Genomic DNA, 22,244 nt, shown 5'->3' with positions numbered 1-22,244 from the left:
CAAAAACCACCTTGGTCTGAAATCAACCAATCTTTTAATGATAACCTGATCATCACAGTTTTTGAAATTAATAAAATTATTTTTAAATAAACATTATATATTTTTTAATTTGAGCTAATGTTAAATATAAAACGTTAACTTTGATTTCATGAAATACATATAAATTTCTATTTATTTTAACGTGTTACAGATAAATAAAAAAATTAATTTTAATCGTTCAATTTTCAAAGTATTAACATTTTGATTATTCAATACATCGTTATTAAAGCGGATATATAAATTTCTTAATTATGCGCCATATTATACATCAATTTTCAAATCATTCGAAAACTAAATGTCTGATTGATTTATCTTTGAATTTAATTTTTTAACCCTAAGGTACAGTTTTGGACCAAAAAGCAAAAATAAGTCATTCATGACTATGGGTTTATAATTAAACCCTAAATTACATAATCTGATCTAGCCTTGTCGACAGCGATCTTACATATCCGAAGCAACTTCGGTGCAACTACGAGAATAGATGACATGTTAGTCGATTGTGTCCACCTCCTTGGCACTTGCTGCAATGCATTAGTCGCTTAGAGGGTCCTTTATGTGCATTTTTTTTTCCTTTTCCTCTTGGGAGGATCGGAGACATGACGGAGAGCGGGAGGGCGTACTTCAATTGTGGAGGATTTCTTTTGCACAGCCATATCTGGCGTTGCAATTGGGTTTATAGAGTTTGAATATGTTGACCGGAAAGCATCGGTTGTGAAGTACTCGGAGCAATAATCATATAAACTTTGTTGCCATATCCGGGAGGATTTATTAAATAATATGAAAGATATTTTTATTTAGATTTTCAATGATATTTATACTTTTTTATATAAATGATATTTATACTTTGTTGTTTAATCATTAGTACATGTTTTTATGTGGATTCATATAATATTTTTGTGTTCTAATTTTACATTTTTTATATTGTTACAATTTTCTAGATTTTTAATTTTTAATTTTATATAATATTTATAAATATTTGTATGATCTTTTTCTTTCTGTTATTTTATATATATTTTTCTATTTTTTTAAATAATTTTAAAAAAGTACTATTTTTGTTAATATAATGATTCTACAACTTGTCACATTGTCTTCAGCAAATTGATATTTCTTTTACTAATTTTTTAAACCTTTTGTTTTTTTTTATATAAAAATAAGGCTAAATACCAAAATAAATGTCCAAACTATATCTCATTTTTCAAATAGGTGTCTAAATTATTTTTTTACTCATCCAAGTGTCTAACGTTATAAACGTTACACATTTAGGTATTTGGGATGTCAACGGTGTTAATTTCCTCTGTTAAGTGGCACGTGTCACAATATAGTGATTTTGAAATTTATTTTGTTAAAAAAAATTTATGTTTATAGAAATCCCTAATTTCTTTTAAATTATAAAAATTCCCCAAAATACCTAAAATTCCCAAATCCTATTCTTAACTCCTTGTCGCCCCCTTTTTGGCCACGATCGTTGTCGCTAACGTAGTCCTTGCCATCATCATAGTCATAACGTTGTCGTAGTTGTCGTCGAGATCGTGATTTTCATCATAGGATTCGCAGGGTATAAAATGATGATTCTCTATCAATCGACCATCGACCGGTCACGATTTCATGGGGTTTTGGTCGCCATGGGGATATGAGGTCGGGTGGAGTTTCGTCGATGGCAAAAGGCGATGGTCGACGTGGGTTTAGGAGTTGAAATGAAAGTTTTTAAAGTTTTTGAGATTATTTCAAAATATTTATGTTTTTCTTTAAACATATATATAATTTTAAAATAAAATTTTTAAAATCACCATATTATGAAACATATCGTTTAACGGAAAAATTAGTGTTTTTGACAGCCCGAACACCTAAATGGGTAGTGTTTATAACGTTAGGCACCTGGATGGGCCAAAAAATAGTTTATGCAACTATTAAAAAATTTAGGTATATTTTGGGAACTTATTTTGGTATTAAGCCAAAAACTGAATATTGCCTAAAGATCGAAGTTATATTAACCCTAAAAATATTCCCTTATAGGTCAATCACGGATGCTATTAACACAACAATCAACGTATAAAATATACACCAACATCTCTGAATACATCAATGAAAACTAAAAATTAGAAAATAGACGATTAAAAGAAACTCATGTATAATTATTACAATAAAAATACAAAACCACTTTACATGGGTTAAAAGTTGACACAAAAAATTAGTTAAAACTTCTGGCATTCTCTAACCACAGTTTGGTTGCGTATATCTGCGGCCACTGGCATTATCTCTGACAGCAAAGACTCCTGATCTTTGAACCCAATTTGCCTCATTTTTATACGTTTAGTACATGAAATTGAGATTTGAAAACAAAACTTGTACGCTTTATTTATATACAGAGTGTTTCCTTTAAAAGAACTTAGAACAATTAAACCAACAATTTTTTAAAACTGACGTTTAATCTACATATTTTAAAAATCTTAAAATATAGAAAATTTAAAAATCATAGCCCCTCACGATAAACGTGGCACGCCGATCTACCATTTTATCTGACCTTCTCGGATATATCTTTGTTCTATTATTTATTTTTAGATTTGTATTTTCTTTTTGGAGTTGTTGGATTACGAGTGGGACTTGCGTGATATGTGTTTCTTTTTCAGTGTACCATGTTATTTAATTCCTATATATATTATTGTCACGCCCCAGAACTTCGACCAAAGTTTATAACCCGTGACATTATCATTTAGTCAATTCACAATTTTATATTAGTTCATCCATCAAATCCACTTGATCGTAACACCTGTTACTCTTTTTTCGATGTAGAAAAAACCAATCAATACATTTAATTTCAAATATACAAAATTTGAATTAATTTAATTCAAATAATATTTTATACAAATAAAGTAATTTTTTTCTTTTTCAAAATAGAATTAACTATCTATCTATTTGTTTTACTCAGCACATCATTTTGAATTTTTTTAGATAGAAAACGAATATAGTTATCAAACACGTTAATAAAATTAAAACATCAGAAAAATTATTTCTAATGAAATACTAAAACTTTTGAATTTTTTAATAATTTAAAATAATTATGTGATAATTTTTATTTAAATATTATTAATTAATTGACAACATCATATAAAAATATAAGTATAACTATTTATATTTAGAATTTTTAAAAGTAATATCCGAACGAGATGATAAGATAAATAAATCAATAAAATTGGGCAGCTAAAGCCGCGCGAACACGTTAGCGCTGTATGTGTAGAGCAGTAACCACATTTATATTAATTCAGTTTTTATTTATGGTTATGATAAAAGGAGGGCCGCGTTTGTGTATAAATTGTGGTCACCGGTACACTGCCCTAAACCCTTACATACCCACAAAATCAAATCCAACAAACTCTACATTTTCCCCCGAAACTGAAAAAGTTCTTCCACTTCTCTGTATTTTTACACCGAAGGAAATCAAAAAGGAAATCCGTTGGCTCTTAAGTTCAGGAATCTTTGAAATAGTATTCGACATTAATCTGCTCGTAAGTTCAGGAGTTGCCTAGCTAATAAGCTACACAAAATTTCAAACTCCGAGATCAGCAGGCCGTTTTATGGTTATCTCTTCATCTCGTCGTCTATTAAAAGCAAAAGCCGACGTCTACTGTCAGTTCTAACTTTTAGTTTGTTATTTCTCTGCTTTGGATATGTTATTGTCTGTTGTTTAGTTGATTGTTAAGAACGACATTGAATCTATTTGATCGGTGGTTGGCGCGGCGGCTATGGGGGACATTGGCAGGAGTAGAAGAGTAAGAGATGAGAAGGCGAATGAGGAAGAGTATGAGATTGACGAGTTTAGAGAAGGAACCATATCGTGGAGAGGAAGCAGACTTAATTTGATAGTTAATGAGTTGGGATCGGCCGCTGCTCGTGCTCGGAACAACTTGAGTCGTCAATCTTTATTCGACGGTCTACCTATTCATCCCGACAACAGGTAAATTATTAGCCACCTGATCATCTACAATTATTATTATTAGAATTTGAACACCGAGTAAAAATATATGATTTTAAAAATATTTAACGAACCCATCAATTGTTTTACAAGTATTTTCTTAATATGTTGTATAATCTAAAAATTTAGAAGACATTAACATCCAATTTAATCATTTCACAGAATAATTAGTTTCCTTGTTGTAAACTTATAATATCAAATTAAATCACATGCTTTATATCAAATTAAATGGAGAGACAGGCAATCATTTCCTGGGAAAAATATATTGAAAAATGGGAGAAATGTCAAAAAGTTAAATTATGCTAGTAACTAATACTCTTTTTATCCCACTAAATATTAATTTTTTAAAAATCAAAATTTTTAAATTCTAACTACTATTATTTTACAATTTTTAAACAGTTAAGTTTTATAATACATATTTAAAAATTATTTGATTTACAGTTTTTAGAATATATATATGTTATATTTTTATCAATAATATATTTTAAATAATAATAAGTTAAAATTAACGTGGCAGTTGTAATTTTAATTTATTAAACGATAAAGCTCAAACAAAAGGAAACAAAACAATATGACAGCTGTAAATTGAGTTTTTAGGCAACAAGAAAGTTTCCGTCATTTCCGCCATTCCCTTTCGCGTGGCGTAGTGTAATTGGATTTCAATCGCTGCGTCATAGTTGTCCGACCTGTCGGGGTCACCTACTTTGGACTTTTAAAAAAGTTGAAACGAGTACACGGCTCAAATGCTTTGCCAGCTTCTTTTCTTATCTTCGGCTGGCCGGATTGTTGTGATTGAGCAACTTAGAAAGCCTTTTTAATTTTAGTCACAGTCGATCGAAGATAACCACTACGCCTCACTGCTCACGGTTTGACTGTGACGCTAAGCCCTCTAGAAAGTAAAAGCCCAAATCGATAGTTTTCATTAGATAAATGAAAAAATTATATATACACGAGAAAACATATAAATTAATTTTATATAACTATTTTTAAGCATTATATAACTATTTTTTTAATAAATTATAACTATTTTTTTGAATATACATATAACTATTTTCACTTCAATTATTTAATTAAATGAGACTTATGAATTACAATAATTATGTAAACCTATTATAATTATATAATTAGGGGTAATATCCAATTACACTATATAAAACTCTTTTAATGTTATATATTTTTTAGAACCATTTGAAGAGAAAAATTAAAGGTTTGAGACTAACAATAGAAAATCAGAAGATATTTACCAAAAAAACAATAAGTTAATCTCATAATTTGATTTATCCCAATTCAATGCTCATAAAAGGGTGTAAACCGTCACAATGAATTGTGCATACTATTTTTGAAAATAAGAACATGTTTTGGAATATAAACACTCACAATGAAGTTTAAAAAGTCTAGTCTTTGAATAGAATAGAAATTGCATGTTTTTGATTTTATCATATGGTAAATACAAAAATAATAGTTACTGTTAGATCATTAATGAAAAATAACATTCCATATCGTAAATTAAAAAAAAAAAATTACTGTTAGATCGGCGGAGAATTGCTCTAATTCAATCCAATCAATGATGACATGTAGCTTAATTTCAGGAAACACCCTATTTTGCGAGCAAGATTTGTTATTTATTCATTAATTTTGCCGAATGATATTGTTCTTGATATAAGCAGGTAGGGATGACATACGGGCGGGTCGGGTGTGAATACCACATCCCCATACCCACTTAATATTTTCAAATCCACCACCTGCTCACCACCCATTATAGGTACAATTTTTCAAATCCACACCTGCCCACGCGGGTACATTCTCAAATCCATCCCCACACTCACTACCCAACTGAAGACGTACCTGGCTAGACCCGACTGACAACAACAAACATAAAACACATAAAACACCATAATAAACACCAAGGATTATCTAAGTTAAGTGTTAACATAAATCTTAAAGCACATAAAATACCATAATAAACAAACAGAACAATATTCAATATTTCAAAGAGACTAGCAAAACTCCCAACTTTAATTTTTTATGCAAAAGCCAAATAAACAGTGACATGTTAACAAAAAATGACCAAATTGTATCATACGAATACTAGCTAAATAAAATAACTATAATAAACGAGGAGCTACGAGAACATTTTGTCATAAATTTGGGAAGTTAGTAGCACATGACATTTCTGGGATACGAGAATTAGCTCAACTGACTATATAACACATAATGTGTCTGTGCTCAGGATGAATGAATCTGCATTATACACGACATCACGTCTCTCTTCCCTTTCGCTCACTTATTATATTCGTTGCTTAGGAAATGGAAACTATACTGTGAAACTTCACTTTGAAGAAATAATAATAAGAGACAATCGTTCTTTCCACAGTCTTGGAAGACGGATATTTGATATTTATATACAGATATTAAATCACATTGTATATACTCTCCCTGTCCCATATGCTGCTGATATAATTTTATCAAATTAGTTGGTTGCAGTGGACACACATGTTGAAGGATTTTAACATTGAAAGTACAATAAAAGTGATTGATAAGGTGAACATTAATTGGAAAATTGGCGATGGCAGCTCAGTGATACTTTGGGAGAATGATTGGATTAAAGAAACTGGACCTTTGCAGAAGCACTGTTTAAGACAAGATGTGGTGACAAGTAATAACATGAAGGTTAAAGACTACGTTAATGAAAATGGAGAATGGAAATGGGACGAAATTGAGGAACTGATCCTGGACAATATAGTGAACAAATTAGTTTCAATCCCCCACCGAGAGACAATGGACCAAAGGATAGATTAGGATGGAAAGACTCTGACAACAGAAAATTTACAGTTAAATCCGCATACAAAACCCTAGAGGAAGAGAGCGATGAATCTAACCTAAAAAACTTGAGTACAATTGCAAAAAGTCATACTTTGCCAAGGATCAAGACCTTCTTATGGTTAGTCTACAAAAAACAAATTCTAACTAATAAAGAACGGATGATGAGACACCTAACAAATGATGCAAGTTGTAGGAGATGAGGTGCGGAGACCGAAGATGTCAGTCACATACTAAGAAGCTATCCTACCACAGCTATCCTATGGGAGAAGCTTATAGACTCGGACAAATGGGAATATATGGCCCTCTGATATCAGCTATCTCAGAAAAATCTGGTAAGTTACAAACTCTTGATGGCGTACAAATTAAGGGCTATCGGGGAAGGTGGTTTTGGATTTGTGTATAAGGTGATATACAATTTTACTACCCACAGAGGAGACCAGAGTAAAGAAGAGGAGGAAGGCGTACCTGAATAGACCAGAGTTTGGAACTTAGAGAAGAACTCTGAGCTTGACCAGAATATCGGCGTAATAATTAGCAAGCAAAGCACGAGAGGTTTGAAAGAAAAAAATTGATTCATAAACTTATCCCTAATATTTGGTTAAATTATAAGTTATATCTTATATAGTATTAAGATTTATAAATTAGTCTCTAAAATTATACCTAAATTCATAATAATCCAAAATTTAATTGATATTTAATGGGCGGGCGGATGCGGGGCGGGTAAGGTCTCAAACCCATCACTCTCCCACTACCCGCGATGGGTACTACTTTCTAAATTAACACCCGTCTACTACCCACTAAAATTATACCCATCCTCGTCCCAATTGAAGCGGGTACGATGCGGAATCCACGAAATTGTATCCGTTTGCGATCCCTATAAGCAACATTAGCATTAAAGACGCGTGAACCAGAAAAAAGAAAGCTAGAAATTAATAAACGAAAGTGATAAATAAATATTATGAATGAAATAGAGAGATCATGCCTCTCTTTTTTTCATGCTAATCATTAATGGTATTAATAGCAATTTTATAAACAGATATTTTGAAGTTTTGCTTGATTGGGTGATAAAAAAAAGTAAAGGGATGATAAATTTCATGTAAGAGACAAATAATTTTTTCCTATTCTGTTTAAAGGAATATACGAAAAAATAAAAAAATGTTTTTTACTTTGTATTTTAAGAGTTAAAAACCTATAATTATCAAAATTTAAAAATAAAAAATAATAACCAATGTTGTAATTAATAATATTTCTTATGTTCTCAATTTTTATATTTTGGTATTCCAGAATATATATACACACATGTATTTCCATTCAGTCGGACAGTCCTATTCTTCCTCTCATTTTTTTCTCTTCTTTTACTTACCAAGTACGTACACCTTAGAGTCCAATTATTAAACTGTCACGCACCAAAAGGGTATTTGTCTTTTTTTTTATTTTATTTTGTTGACCTCTCGATTTTAAAATATTATATTGATTAATTCGGATCGACTTCTAACTTTATTAGTAAGTGAGTCTCTCAACAGAGATTTTTTTTGTATATATAAGGATTCGAATATGAGGCTTTACATAAATAGAATCAAACTGCTTACCACTTGAATCAACCCCGTTATTATTTATCTTATTTTCTTTTTGTTTGTGCTTTTACGGTCGTTTTGAGCTTTGCATGCCACGGGGTTGATGTGTTATAAATTATATATTAAATTATTTGCAGGTGGTATCGAGCATGGACCAATTTCATACTAATATGGGCGTTGTACTCTTCCTTCTTTACTCCCTTGGAGTTTGGGTTCTTCAGGGGATTGCCCAAAAATCTTATTATGCTAGACATTGCAGGACAAATAGCTTTCCTCCTCGACATTATTTTGCATTTCTTCCTTGCCTATAGAGACTCCCAGACCTACAGAATGGTCCATAAGCCCACTTCTATTGCAATTCGGTTAGTTTTTCTTATGTTTACCCTTTTCATCAAATGTCTATAATTTCAATTCGTGCTTCATTTGAATTATTAGCTTGTGATTTCTGATAAATAATTTCTTAAGTATTATAGTTTTTTTTACCACTCGCTTTTACATTATAGCTACAGCATCAGCAAAAGCTCACCAGCAAACACAGGATATTCTGAATTCTATCGCCCACTTCAAAAAGTTGATTCTAATTGTACTTGTAGCGAATAGTATGCATGATTTAAGCTGCTTTATTATGCTGTTAGTATATATTGCATGACAATACCCAAGCCAATAGATCCCGATTGTTACTTAACGAAGGCGTATATTCTAGTACTAATGTCTTCCGCACTTGCTTGTATATTTATATTGTGTTTGTTCACACTTGCATTCTTACAAATCTCTCTATGATTTGCTACTGAGCCTTGTGCTGGTTGAATTCCCTATTGTGCAATTGCAGGTACTTGAAATCTAGTTTTCTCATTGATTTACTTGGTTGTATGCCTTGGGATATAATCTACAAGGTATTGCTTTCCTCCTCACGCATGCCCCATTTCCTCAAGTATTTCTATGCATATGAACCTGGTCATGTATTAGCTATCAACAAATCTCTGTGTATATCTGTATCTTAAAAAAATATATTTACAAAGTAAATGTTTTTGTGTTCATGGAGAAATAACATGTTTATTCTGATTACATTTTCATGGCGACCATAATGGTCAATTTGTGAAAGCTGTTGTACTAATTCTGAAATTATATTTGACATATATAAAAAGGTTCCGATCCTGATATTTAGCCCCAAAACACCCTCCAAGCTGTTTTTCTAAAATTAGTTTGTTTTATCTATGTTCAGATTGTTAGTTAGACACATAACCTTTATCAAATAATTTCTGATTTTCTAATTGCATGGTGATTAAGTTTTTAACATATGTGCCTTGAAAGAGTTTTGAACAAGATCATGGTCTTGTTCCCTAAATATAATTCCCCTTAGACAGCTTAACATACCACAGATCTCTTTAGAAAATGAAATACTGATATCTGCAAGGGTTTTATAAATATCATTACTTCAACCTGCAAATTTATAGTTGTAGCTTTCTTAATAATCATTTTGAGAATTTTCTTTCAAGCAGGGTTGTGGAAGAAAAGAAGAAGTGAGGTATCTCTTATGGATTAGGCTATATCGGGTTCACAAAGTCACTGATTTCTTCCGAAAAATGGAGAAGGATATACGGGTTAATTACCTTTTTACAAGGATTATAAAACTTATTTTTGTTGAACTCTATTGCACACATACAGCAGCTTGTATCTTTTACTACCTGGCTACCACACTGCCTCCTGAACAAGAGGGGTACACATGGATTGGAAGCTTAAAGTTGGGAGATTATAGTTATTCAGACTTCAGAGAAATTGATTTGTGGAAGCGATACACAACTTCCATGTATTTTGCTATTGTCACAATGGCTACCGTTGGTAAGTAACCCGTTTAATTTACTTTATCCTGTATATTACTGAACTGATTTTTTCTTTATCTCCTATACTTAATTTATGTGTGTGTGTGTGTGTGTGTGTTTGTTTTCCGTTGGTTTTAAATCCATTCTTAATTAATCTGCTCTTCTGTGACAGGTTATGGAGACATACATGCGGTCAATTTGAGGGAAATGATATTCATAATGTTATATGTCTCCTTTGACATGGTTCTTGGTGCTTATTTGATTGGTAACACGACAGCTTTAATTGTAAAAGGATCCAACACTGAGAGGTTCAGGGACAAAATGGCAGATGTTATTAAGTATATGAACAGAAATAGACTTGATAGGGATCTCCGTAATCAGATCAAATCCCACTTGCGATTACAGTATGAGAGTAGATACACTGAGGCTTCCGTTCTTCAGGATATCCCCATCTCTATCCGAGCTAAGGTAACATAAAAATATGCAATCTGCTGTTCCTTTTATATTTCTGTTAACACAAAAATTATTTTTAGTTGAAACAAAATAAGAAAAATATCTTACTCTTCTGTATTGATATTGTTTTTGAACTATTAGATTAATCCATGTATATTTTGTTCCAATTACAAATTAAACTATTAGATTATAATGACTTGAACAATTTCTTTTCTACTTATGAAAGATAACAATCATAACTATCTTTCTGGATGTTCTCTTCATCAGTATTTTCGCTAGTGCTCAATACACTTTGTTTATTCTTTTCCTTAATTGGTTTCTATTTTGTTTCTGGTTTTGCAGATTTCCCAATCTTTATATGTGTCATACATTGAAAATGTTCCCCTTTTCAAGGAATGTTCTTCAGAGTTTATTAATCAGATTGTAAGTCAAGTCTGTTCTCAAATAATGGATGCAAGTTGCTTAAAAAGACAAATTTCTATTGTTGCTTCTGATTTGGTAATAGAATGGTTGATATGTGCTGCACAAAGCTCATTTGTGATTGATTATATTGAACTTATATACTGTGTCATGTTTCATAAATGAGAGTTGACATGATTCAACATGTCTATGCTAATATTACATGGAAGTCTGGGCCTTGAGAAAAGCATTAGCATATGGCCTAAGCTTGTATCCATGCAATTTTATCTTCAGATAACCACTTTTAGATATAGTATTTGCGTTCATTGCCAGGAATGCTATTCCAAATGCTTATTTGAAGCAGAATGAAATCATTTTTTTTCTAAGTAAATTGGTCTCTTGAACTCGATAATCTTTTTATATCCCAAAAAGGAAAAAAGTCGTCAAATGTTTGCTGTCTATTGCTGTGTCAACATTCTTCATTCACAATTACATAAAGAAGTAGGAAAAGAGAAAAATAAAAAAAATAACTTTATATAAATTTAACATTTGATTCTTTTGATCTTGCAGGTTATTAGACTCCATGAAGAATTTTTTCTCCCAGGAGAAGTAATAATGGAACAGGGAAATGTTGTAGATCAAGTTTATTTTGTCTGTCATGGTGTGCTGGTATGATTTGTTATGTTTTTATTGTGTGGTCAATAAAATACCGTTATTTCTTATTTCCCTTCCTGTATCTTTTCCTAGATATCTCCTAAGCCTCTATATATATATATATTCCTGTAAGCATGAAACATATTTATGTATTTGTTAGCCTGAAGATGTTGCTCTTTCCACTTGGTGTTTAAAAGCTGATGTTGGCTTTCAAATATTTTCCATGCCACGGAATTTCATATATGTGCTTCATCATGCCTTTCTGATTGTAATTTTCATTGTTCAATTTATACATTTAATGCATAGCACCCCATAGACTTTTATTGACTTGAGGTCTCAATGTTTTTATAAACTGATTAAATGATGCTTAACACAAAGTATCTTTTTACAGGAGGAGGTTGCTATAGGGGAAGATGGATCAGAAGATACTGTTACGCTTCTGCAACCCAATAGCTCATTTGGAGAAATTTCTATACTCTGCAACATCCCTCAGCCTTGTACTGTTCGGGTTTGTGAATTATGTAGGCTTCTGCGGTTGGATAAGCAAGCATTTTCAAATATCCTCGAGATATATTTCCATGATGGAAGGAAAATTTTTAACAATCTTTTGGAGGTAATCCCGTAGCCTCATTTCTCTATTGCATTTACCACGTTTCTTCTCCTCTTATCATGGATTTATCACAGAAAAATATAGGCAGGCTGGGTATTATCATTTGATCAAAAATTCATTTGAATATAAATTTGGCAACCTAAATTTTCAGGGAAAAGAATCCAATCTTAGAGTTAAGCAACTGGAATCAGACATAGCATTTCACATTGGAAGACAAGAAGCTGAACTAGCTTTGAGGGTGAATTGTGCTGCATACAATGGAGATTTGTATCAGCTCAAAACTTTGATGCGAGCTGGAGCTGATCCTAACAAAACAGATTACGATGGAAGATCTCCCTTGGTCAGTATTATTATTTTAATTGAAGCCTTTAGGTCGGTCTTCAATTCTATTCTAGTTCTCCTTTGATGAGATCTTCAGATCGTTCATAGATGCTTCTATCTATTGCTAGCACTTCTGTTATTGTTCATTCTATGGTTTAAGATCTATTACATGTGTGGTCGTTTTACCGTTTGTAATGAAGATTAAAGCAAACGATAAACATCCTATACTTCTTAAACTCAAAATTTACTAAAATTTCAGTATATCATGTGTTACTTCTTTTGAAAGTAGCTAAAATGAGTTCCCTTGGTCAGAAATATTCACGTCCTTTGAATTTTCTCCACATCCTGTAATTCTTATCATCCTTAATAAGTTACATTTTGGGTTTAATTCCTTAAATTTTATAGTTCTTAAGCTACACATTACAAATGGAGAATGGGAGAAAGAAAGCTCTTACTAAAATCAAATGTTTGTTTTGAATAGCATCTGGCTGCATTGAAAGGATATGAAGATATTACAAGTTTCCTTATTCGGCATCCAGTAGACATCAACATTAAAGGTAATTATTTTTTAAAAATATTTTAAAATGTTACTTTGGTTGATTAAAACTCTGGTCTTTATCATTTGGTCTAATGTTGTGATGATAATTTTTTTCCCTATAGATAACTTCGGGAATACACCCTTGCTAGAAGCGATAAAAAATGGACAAGACAATATTGCTGCTTTTCTAGTTAAAGAAGGAGCTTCCTTAAACATAGATGATGCTGGTAGTTTTCTGTGTATGGCCGTTTCAAAGGGGGACACAGACTATTTGAAAAGGCTTTTGTCTAATGGAGTTGATCCCAACTCCAGAGATTATGACCATCGAACCCCACTTCATGTAGCTTCTTCTGAGGGCTTATATTTGATGGCAAAGCTTTTGATAGAGGCTGGAGCTAGTGTATTTACCAAAGACAGGTACATTTAGGACATTGATGTCAGTTAGTTTTTTATGAACGTGATCATGTTTAGCTTATTCATCTGAGGTTATTTGTTTCTAGCTATATCGTCTGGTTTGTAACTGGATTTGGATTAACAGTTATATCATGTCCATATGAACTTTCTTGCAGTGTGTACAAGCTGTTCGGAGTTATAGTACATGGCTTTTGTTGCAAATTCTTTTTATTGTTTAAATTTTCTTATATCTTAATTTTCCCATGGAGTTATACTGATATACGTCAAAGACATTTGCCTTACTTCAGTATCATTAGTTTCTTTCAACAATTATGCCTTCTGTGCAGATGGGGAAACACACCACTTGATGAAGGCCGGATGTGTGGGAACAAGAATTTGATCAAACTGCTGGAAGATGCAAAATCTACTCAGTTATCAGAATTCCCTTATTGTTCTAAAGAAATCACAGGTATTGCTGAAACTGTGTGGCTACAGTCTAATTTGCATTTCACATGACCCATGTCATTTACTGAGCATAGCTTGCTTACAGCAATTAAGAATTGTTCCACATGGTTTAACATTTTGACTATAAATTGAACTGAATTTAAGGATACTGAAGTTCTAACTCCACTACCATCCTCTATCCATTACATATGATCTACCTTTGCTTTCATTGTCGCATCTGCGGGTAAAACTGAAGAGCTTAATTTATATCTGTTCAATGGTCAGAACTTGGCTCTATTAGACCATCTAGGTTGTACATCTAAACAGGGTTATCAGTTTCTATTAGAGCATCAATGACTGCTCAAGGATCTCCGTTTGTGCCCTAGTGATAGAATTTGTGTTGCTAATACCAGATAAAATTCACCCAAAGAAGTGCACGGTTTTTCCTTTCCACCCTTGGGATGCTAAAGAGCAGAGGAGACCTGGGATTGTATTATGGATCCCTCACACGGTGGAAGCGCTGGTTAGAACAGCTGCCGAGCAGCTAAACTTTGCAGGTGCTTCTTGTATATTGTCGGAAGATGGAGGTAAAATACTTGATGTAGACCTGATTAATGATGGACAAAAGCTGTATTTGATCAGTGAAGCATAGGATTATTGCGATTGAGTTTTGTAACAATGTCGCTGCTTTGTTGTTCTGGACCACGTCCGCATCCAGCTCCACTTGTAAATATAATTTTGCCGTTAATAAAGTTGTTGCATCTTGAGATTCACCCTTTAAGAGTTCACATCCAACGTATCTGAGATTCGAATCTCAACATTTCTGTTACCCACTACACATTTGTATAGGTTAAACTTTTAGCTAAGATATATTTTTGATCACATGACTCAGGTATGCCTGCTAATTTGTTTATATTTTTTCTTTGTTGTCGAGCTGCTTTGCATTGTAAGCTTCTACCTTATTTAAGTCGATGATATCTATTAATAAAATCATTCCTTAAAAAAACAAAACCAGTTATATAAATAACCACAGTTATAATTATAACAAATATATTAAAAATAAATCACTAAAGCATAACAATTATAATTTTAAAACGATGACACCGATTATTTTGTTATGAAAAAAAAATAGATTTTATTTTCAACTGAACTTATATTTCACCCTCTTGAAACTATTTAAAAATGGGAGGTTACAACTTACCCATAATGTCGAAAATTAAAATCACACCCTTCATTTTAGACAAGACAAACACGGTGCACAACTAATGACTTCACTTCGTGATAAAGATGACTTGCTTTAGAAAGTAGAATATTGCTTAAACCCTGCTGCAAGTGTTTCGAGCGCGGTAGAATGCTTCTAAACAAGGTGTAAACATTAAAGAAAAGGCCAATAGACAACCGTTACCAAGGATAGGCTTCGAGGCATAGAAAACATTCCAAAATCCATAGAGGTCTAGCAGCCTCTCCACCAGACACATCACCGTAAATAGGTTACTAAAAGTCCCCAACTCTTTTATCCCCACAAAAAAGGGTAGTTTGCAAGTAAAATTTGTGAAAGGATGACATTCTAAGCACTATCTTAATCAGAAACTTTAAAACGAACCTCAGCTTTTCATAAACATTTTTCTGAACTCATCATTTGATTTTGGCTTCTCATCATCCTCTTTCATGCTTCCTGGTCTGTTAGCAGTCCATCCAAGTGGTTTTAACATTTCTTGGGACTGCAAATGTGTTCTTCCCCTGGAGCTGGATTTTCTCATCACGCTTACGACCTGTGGATTGTGGTACATGTGGTGCTCTAGATCCCTTTGAGTTTTCATCAGATACTTTAGATACATAACTCCCATGCTTTCTCCACTTTGATTCAGTTTAGACACATCAGAATCTAACAAACAAGTTACCCTGTAACAGGGTGTTATGATGGAAGGGAGATTAGGGTTTGATCAGAGGGAATTAGGGAGTAATCGAGGAAGGAAAAAGGGGGAAAATCGGCTGAAATTGGAAAATGAAAATGAATTAGGGATTGAGTTATTACCTGAGGGATTTAGGGTTGAGGCATCGAAAGGAATGGGGTGGATTGCAGGAGCAGGCTTATATCATTAAACCTTCAGCCAAATGGGCCCAGTCAAGTAATGACCCAGATCAGAGTGAAATGAAGGAAACAGACCAGCACGTGAGCCCACTTGGAGATATCTTGTGAATCAGCAAATGAGTCGTTAGTTTGTTAGATTTGCTGGCAGAATTACAGCTGTAGGTACTTGTGAATATATAAGTTGTATCTGAAATTCTAAGAAAATCATGAATGAAATCACACGTTTTCTGTATCCCTCTCTATTTCTTTCTTTCTGAAATCTTTCATTTTCTTTACAACAATCCTAATTCATAACAATTGGTAATCAGAGCTGAGTTTTTTAGTGATCCAAAAATCAATTTTTCACGCTGGGAAAGACAAGAAAAATGAAAAAAACTGGAATCACAGAAGTACCAGAACAATCAACAGTGGAGGTTAAGGAGAAAACTTTACCTTCTTGGTGGACGGGACAGAAAGAAGAGCTAGAAGGAAGGATTCAAGCATTGGAGGATGGAATGACGGAGAACAGAGGGTATTTGCAGAGGATCCTACAGCTGGTCAATCAAGCAGCTGAGGAGAAAGATTCACCTCAGTCAGTGAAGAATCAAGCAAAAGTATCTGAGAAATAGGACAAAAATGGAGGTAAACAACCTTGTTTGATTACGGTTCTTAGTGAGCATGAGAAGTATACTTTTCAACCTAATGAACCAGGAGTATTAGCTTCTAAACCTGTGGGGTTTACTGGTACTCTACCCATGAATCAGACATTGCAGGAAGAAAATGTTAGGGGCAGTTCTAGTGAGGTGAAAGTGGACAGTAAAGGGTTGTTTGGGAGTTTAGGGCCTATTTTACCTCGTCATAAATTAGAACTACAGATGTTTGATGGTAATAATCCTAGAGAATGGGTTAGAAAATGCCAAAAATATTTTAATCTCTTGGGAATTCCTGAGGATCAAAAATTGGATGTGGCTGCAATGTATTTAATGGGAAAGGCTGAGACTTGGTTTGATGGCTATATTATGCAGAAGCATAGAGTGACTTGGCATGAATTTGAGGCTGATTTGTGCAATAGATTTTGTGACAGAAACTATTCAGATATCATTGAAGAATTTAATAAGTTGATGCAGAAGGGTAGTGTAGAAGAATATCAAGAAAAGTTTGAGGAGTTAAGACCCTATTTACTACAACAACATATGTATTTAGGGGAGGATTATTTTGTTTCCAGTTTCATTAGTGGCCTCAAGGAGGAATTAAAACATAAGGTGAAAGTGTTGGAGCCTAGAAATTTGTCTGAAGCTTTTAGGCAGGCCAAACTTTATGAGTTGGCTAATGAGATAGAAGGAAAGAAGTCTAAATTTTCTCAAAAAAAATTTCCTTATACTTCTGCAAGTAGTCAACCAAGCAGTGGGACTAAAGGTTTTCAGCCTAAGACAATTCCTCCTAATATTAATACCAAGCAGAGTTTACTGGATTATAGAAGAGCAAATAATTTATGCTTTAAATGTGGGGATAAATTTGCTCCTGGACATCAGTGCAAGGTTAGACAGTTGAACAGTATGGAAGAAGAAGAAGATTCTGCTGATCAGGAATTGACAGAAGATGAAGTTGGAGAAGGGAATGATGTAGCCAAGGAAGCCTTGGAAATTTCTATCAATGCTATTACAGGGAATGTAGGGCACACTACCTTACGAATTCAAGGTTTTATTAGAGGGAAACCACTTAATGTGCTGATTGATAGTGGCAGCACCCATAGTTTTGTGACACCTAAGTGGGCCAAAGAAGGAGTAGAACTAGTTCAAACTCAGCCATTGGTTATTACAGTCGCTAATGGAGAAAAATTGTTCAGTTGTGCCAGAAGCAATAAGGTGACTTGGAAGATGTAAGGCTATGAATTTCAGCATGAATTCAGAGTTTTGTCTTTAGGGGGCAGTGATATGGTACTGGGGGTGGACTCGATGGAAGAGTTTAGTCCTATAATGATGGATTTTAAGGCTAAAACAATTAGTTTTGAAAAGGATGGACATACTGTTCTAATTCGAGGGACTCAGAAATGGCCACTACTCAAACCAATTTCCGGAGAAAAATTTCAGAAGTTAGTTGCAAAAGATACTGAAGTAAATGGAGAAATTTATTTGTTGAATGCTAAAATAGAGGAAAGCATAATTCCTCTATCCTTACAAGAATTACTAGAAGGAGGTGTTTGAGGAACCTGAGGGAATGCCTCATAGCAGAAAACATGATCATGCTATTGTTCTTAAATAGGGAACATAACCAGTCAATCTAAGACCCTATAAATTTGCTCATCATCACAAGACTGAGGTGGAAAAACAGATTGCTCATATGCTATCCTCATCTATCATACAAGTAAGTAAGAGTCCTTTTACTTCTCTTTGCTTACTTATTAGAAAAAATGATGGAACTTGGAGGTTTTGTGTGGACTATAGGCAACTTAACTCTTATACAATTAAGAATAAATTCCTTATTCCTATAGTAGAAGACTTATTAGATGAATTACATGGAGCTGCATTCTTTTCCAAGATTGATTTGAGATCTGGTTATTGGCAAATTAGAATTAAAGATGAGGATGTTCATAAAACTGCTTTTAGAACTCATCAAGGGCATTATGAATTTAAAGTTATGCCTTTTGGCCTTACTAATGCCCCAACTACTTTTCAAGATTTGATGAATGACTTGTTTGCAGCATATTTGAGGAGGTTTGTTCTTGTGTTTTTTGATGATATTCTGATTTACAGTCCTAGTATGGCAGAACATAAAAACCATTTAAGGCTGGTGCTGGAAATTCTGTTGAAAAACAAGTTGTATGCCAAGAGGAATAAATGCTTTTTTGGCCAACAACAAGTAGAGTATTTGGGACATTTAATTTCAGCTAAAGGGGTGGCAACTGATCCTGAAAAATAAAGGCTATGCAACAGTGGCCTTTACCTAAAAATCTGAAAGCTTTGAGAGGATTTTTGGGTTTGACAGGGTATTATAGAAAATTTATCAAAGGGTATGGAGAATTGAGTAAACCCTTGATCAATATGTTGAAGAATGATGGATTTCATTGGTCTGCAGAAGCTAAATTGGCATTTGAAAAATTTAAAAGGGTAATGTGTGCAGCTCTAGTTTTGGCTTTACCTAATTTTGACCAGAAATTTATTTTGGAAACTGATGCTAGTTCCAAAGGAATTGGGGTTGTTTTGTCTCAAGGAGGAAGGCCTATAGCTTATTTAAGTAAGGCTTTGGGACCAAAACATGCAGACCTTTCTATCTATGAGAAGGAATACTTGGCTATCCTAATGGCAGTATCACACTGGAGACATTATTTGGAGAGTGGTTCATTTGTAATTAAAACAGATCACGAGCCTCTAAAACACTTATTAGAGCAAAAGCTGACTACTACTATTCAGAAGAAATGTCTTACTAAATTATTGGGGTTGGATTATACAATCCAGTTCAGGAAAGGCAAAACAAACAAGGTGGCAGATGCACTTTCTAGACAGCAAATGGATTCTAGTGAGTTTTTGCAAATGGGGGTTACTGTTATTGTTCCTACTTGGATGCAAGATATTGAGCAAAGTTATGAAGGAGACATATTAGCTCAAGAAAAACTTCTTATTTTACTTATTCAACCTGACAAGAATGAGGATTGAAAGAGAAGGAAAGGAGTGTTATACTTTAAAGACATAATTTATGTGGGCAGCAAGGGAGATCTAAGACAGAAAATTATTGTGGCTTCCCATGATTCACCACAAGGGGGTCATTCAGGCATTCAAGCTACTTATCAGAGGATTAAAGCTTATTTTTTTGGCCAAAGATGAAGCTTATGATTCAGGAATATATACAACAATGTGAGGTATGCCAGAGAACTAAAAGTGAGCACATTTCCAAACCAGGGCTACTACAACCTATTCCAATTCCACACAATGCTTGGGAGGATTTTATTGAAGGGTTGCCACCTTCAGCAAAGCACAACTGTATTCTGGTGGTGATTGATAAATTTACTAAGTATGCTCATTTTATCCCACTGTCACATCCCTACACAGTGGTGCAGGTGGCTAAGATATATTTGGATCAGGTTTATAAGCTTCATGGTCCTCCTAAGGTGACTATTTCTGATAGAGACAAGTCCTTTACTATTCTATTCTGGCAGGAGTTATTTAAGCAGTTGGGGACAACTACACTTTTCAGTACTGCCTATCATCCAGAGACAGATGGACAAACTGAGAGACTCAACCAATGCTTAGAACAGTATCTCAGAAGTATGTGTTTTTTAAAACCTACATCTTGGTCTAAGTGGTTAGCCCAAGCAAAATGGTGGTATAACACTAATTACCACTATGCTATAAAAATGACCCCATTTGAAGCCTTATATGGTTATAAGGCTCCTGTGTTAAGCTGGTCAGGGGATTCTATAGTGGATGCAGTTCAAACTATGATGCAAGACAGAGAGCAATTCAATGCTTTGCTACGTGAACAACTCATGCAAGCCAGTAATAGAATGAAGCAGATTATTGATAAACATCGTACATAGAGGGATTTTCAGGTGGGAGAGGAAGTTTACCTAAAATTACAGCCTTACAGACAGACATCACTCGCTTTAAGGAGAAACCTGAAGCTTGCTGCTCGATTTTTTGGTCCCTACAAAATACAGAAAAAAATTGGTCAGGTTGCATATCGACTGGAATTGCCACCAGAATCAAAATTACATCCAGTGTTTCATGTTAGTTTGTTGAAAAAGAAAATAGGGAAACCAGGACTTATCTCGCTGAATCCTCCAGAAACGTCTTCTGATGGGCAATTGAAGATTTACCCAACCGTAGTCTTGAATTCACGAGAGATTACTAGACAAAATCAGCGGGTCAGGCAGTTCCTTATGCAATGGACAAATATGGGAACAGATGATGCTACTTGGGAAGATTATACGGTGTTGAAAAATCAGTTTCCTGATTTTGATCCTTGGGGACAAGGATCATCTGGTGGAGGGGGTATTGTTATGATGGAAGGGAGATTAGGGTTTGATCAGAGGGAATTGGGGAGTAATCGAGGAAGGAAAAAGGGGGGAAATTGGCTGGAATTGAAAAATGAAAAGGAATTAGGGATTGAGGCGTCGAAAGGAATGGGGTGGGGTGGATTGCAGGAGCAGGCTGATATCATTAAACCTTCAGCCAAATGGGCCCAGTCAAGTAATGACCCAGATCAGAGTGAAGTGAAGGAAACAGGCCAGCACGTGAGCCCACTTGGAGATATCCTGTGAATCAACAAATGAGTCGTTAGTTTGTTATATTTGCTGGCAGAATTACAGCTGTAGGTACTTGTGAATATATAAGTTGTACCTGAAATTCTAAGAAAATCATGAATGAAATCACACGTTTTCTGTATCTCTCTCTCTTTCTTTCTTTCTGAAATCTTTCATTTTCTTTACAACAATCCTAATTCATAACACATGGATACAGCGAACCAGGAAAAGAAGAAGCAAACTTATATAATCGTAAAAGTAGGATGAAAACGAAAGCAAAGCTTTAGCTATGTAATCCAGACTCAGAAGGGCATGCTTAAAGTTGGGCCAAGTATTTTACATATATTCAGCGAGCCGTACTCCATACTAATGTCCGAATATGTCTGACACAATACTTAAAGAAATAGATCCTAGATAGCATAAAGGAAGGGAAATAAATGTGGAAATACATACAACATTGCAACACACACACACACATATCATATTGTGTTAATGGCTTCACCAAGCCTAATCCTAAACTTATTCATGCAAGGCTCGTCCCATTTGTAGCCAACCTAGCAGCTTTTCTGCCAAGAAGAAAAAAAAAATAATCCCCATATTTCAATAATGGAAGGAGTTTTGCCAATCACTGAAGGACTTGTTTCTTCTTTTCTATTGAATACTAAGCACATCCCAGTCCCCTCTATCATCAGAACAAGAAGGGAAACAAGAGAAAAGGAAGGTATAGGTCGATCCCACCCCATGTAAATAACAACCTTCAAAATAAAGAGTTGCTTGCTGAATCAGCTCAACATGGCCAAGACATGTAATAATAACATGTTCCATTTTCAACCCTGCTTCTGCTTCTGCTTCCTCTCAGCATATCTTTCCTACTAGTACTAGGCATTTTATTCCTA

General features: G+C 34.0%; 2 protein-coding genes across 2 annotated transcripts; both read left to right on the top strand.

The window, feature by feature from the left end:
* The first annotated feature begins 3,398 nt into the window (after positions 1 to 3,398).
* On the top strand, positions 3,399 to 14,815 carry LOC120194023 (potassium channel SKOR-like). Its single transcript, XM_039196425.1, has 14 exons — positions 3,399 to 3,614; positions 3,726 to 3,991; positions 8,544 to 8,768; positions 9,236 to 9,299; positions 9,906 to 10,245; positions 10,399 to 10,694; positions 11,022 to 11,102; positions 11,649 to 11,747; positions 12,124 to 12,345; positions 12,494 to 12,682; positions 13,145 to 13,220; positions 13,324 to 13,618; positions 13,942 to 14,063; positions 14,452 to 14,815. Exons 2-14 carry the CDS (start codon positions 3,780 to 3,782, stop codon positions 14,688 to 14,690), a joined length of 2,460 nt encoding a protein of 819 aa, XP_039052356.1. The 5' UTR covers positions 3,399 to 3,614; positions 3,726 to 3,779; the 3' UTR covers positions 14,691 to 14,815.
* Positions 14,816 to 19,926: 5,111 nt separating this feature from the next.
* Positions 19,927 to 21,366, top strand: LOC120194313. The gene is made up of 3 exons (XM_039196650.1): positions 19,927 to 20,371; positions 20,477 to 20,535; positions 20,656 to 21,366. Exons 1-3 carry the CDS (start codon positions 19,927 to 19,929, stop codon positions 21,364 to 21,366), a joined length of 1,215 nt encoding a protein of 404 aa, XP_039052581.1.
* Positions 21,367 to 22,244: the final 878 nt, after the last annotated feature.

Source organism: Hibiscus syriacus, unplaced genomic scaffold, assembly GCF_006381635.1.
Source record: "Hibiscus syriacus cultivar Baekdansim isolate YM2019G1 unplaced genomic scaffold, ASM638163v2 tig00116997_pilon, whole genome shotgun sequence".
NCBI lineage: Eukaryota > Viridiplantae > Streptophyta > Magnoliopsida > Malvales > Malvaceae > Hibiscus > Hibiscus syriacus.
The sequence above is the reverse complement of the archived record's forward strand: the minus strand, read 5'-3'. Positions and strand labels throughout refer to the sequence as shown.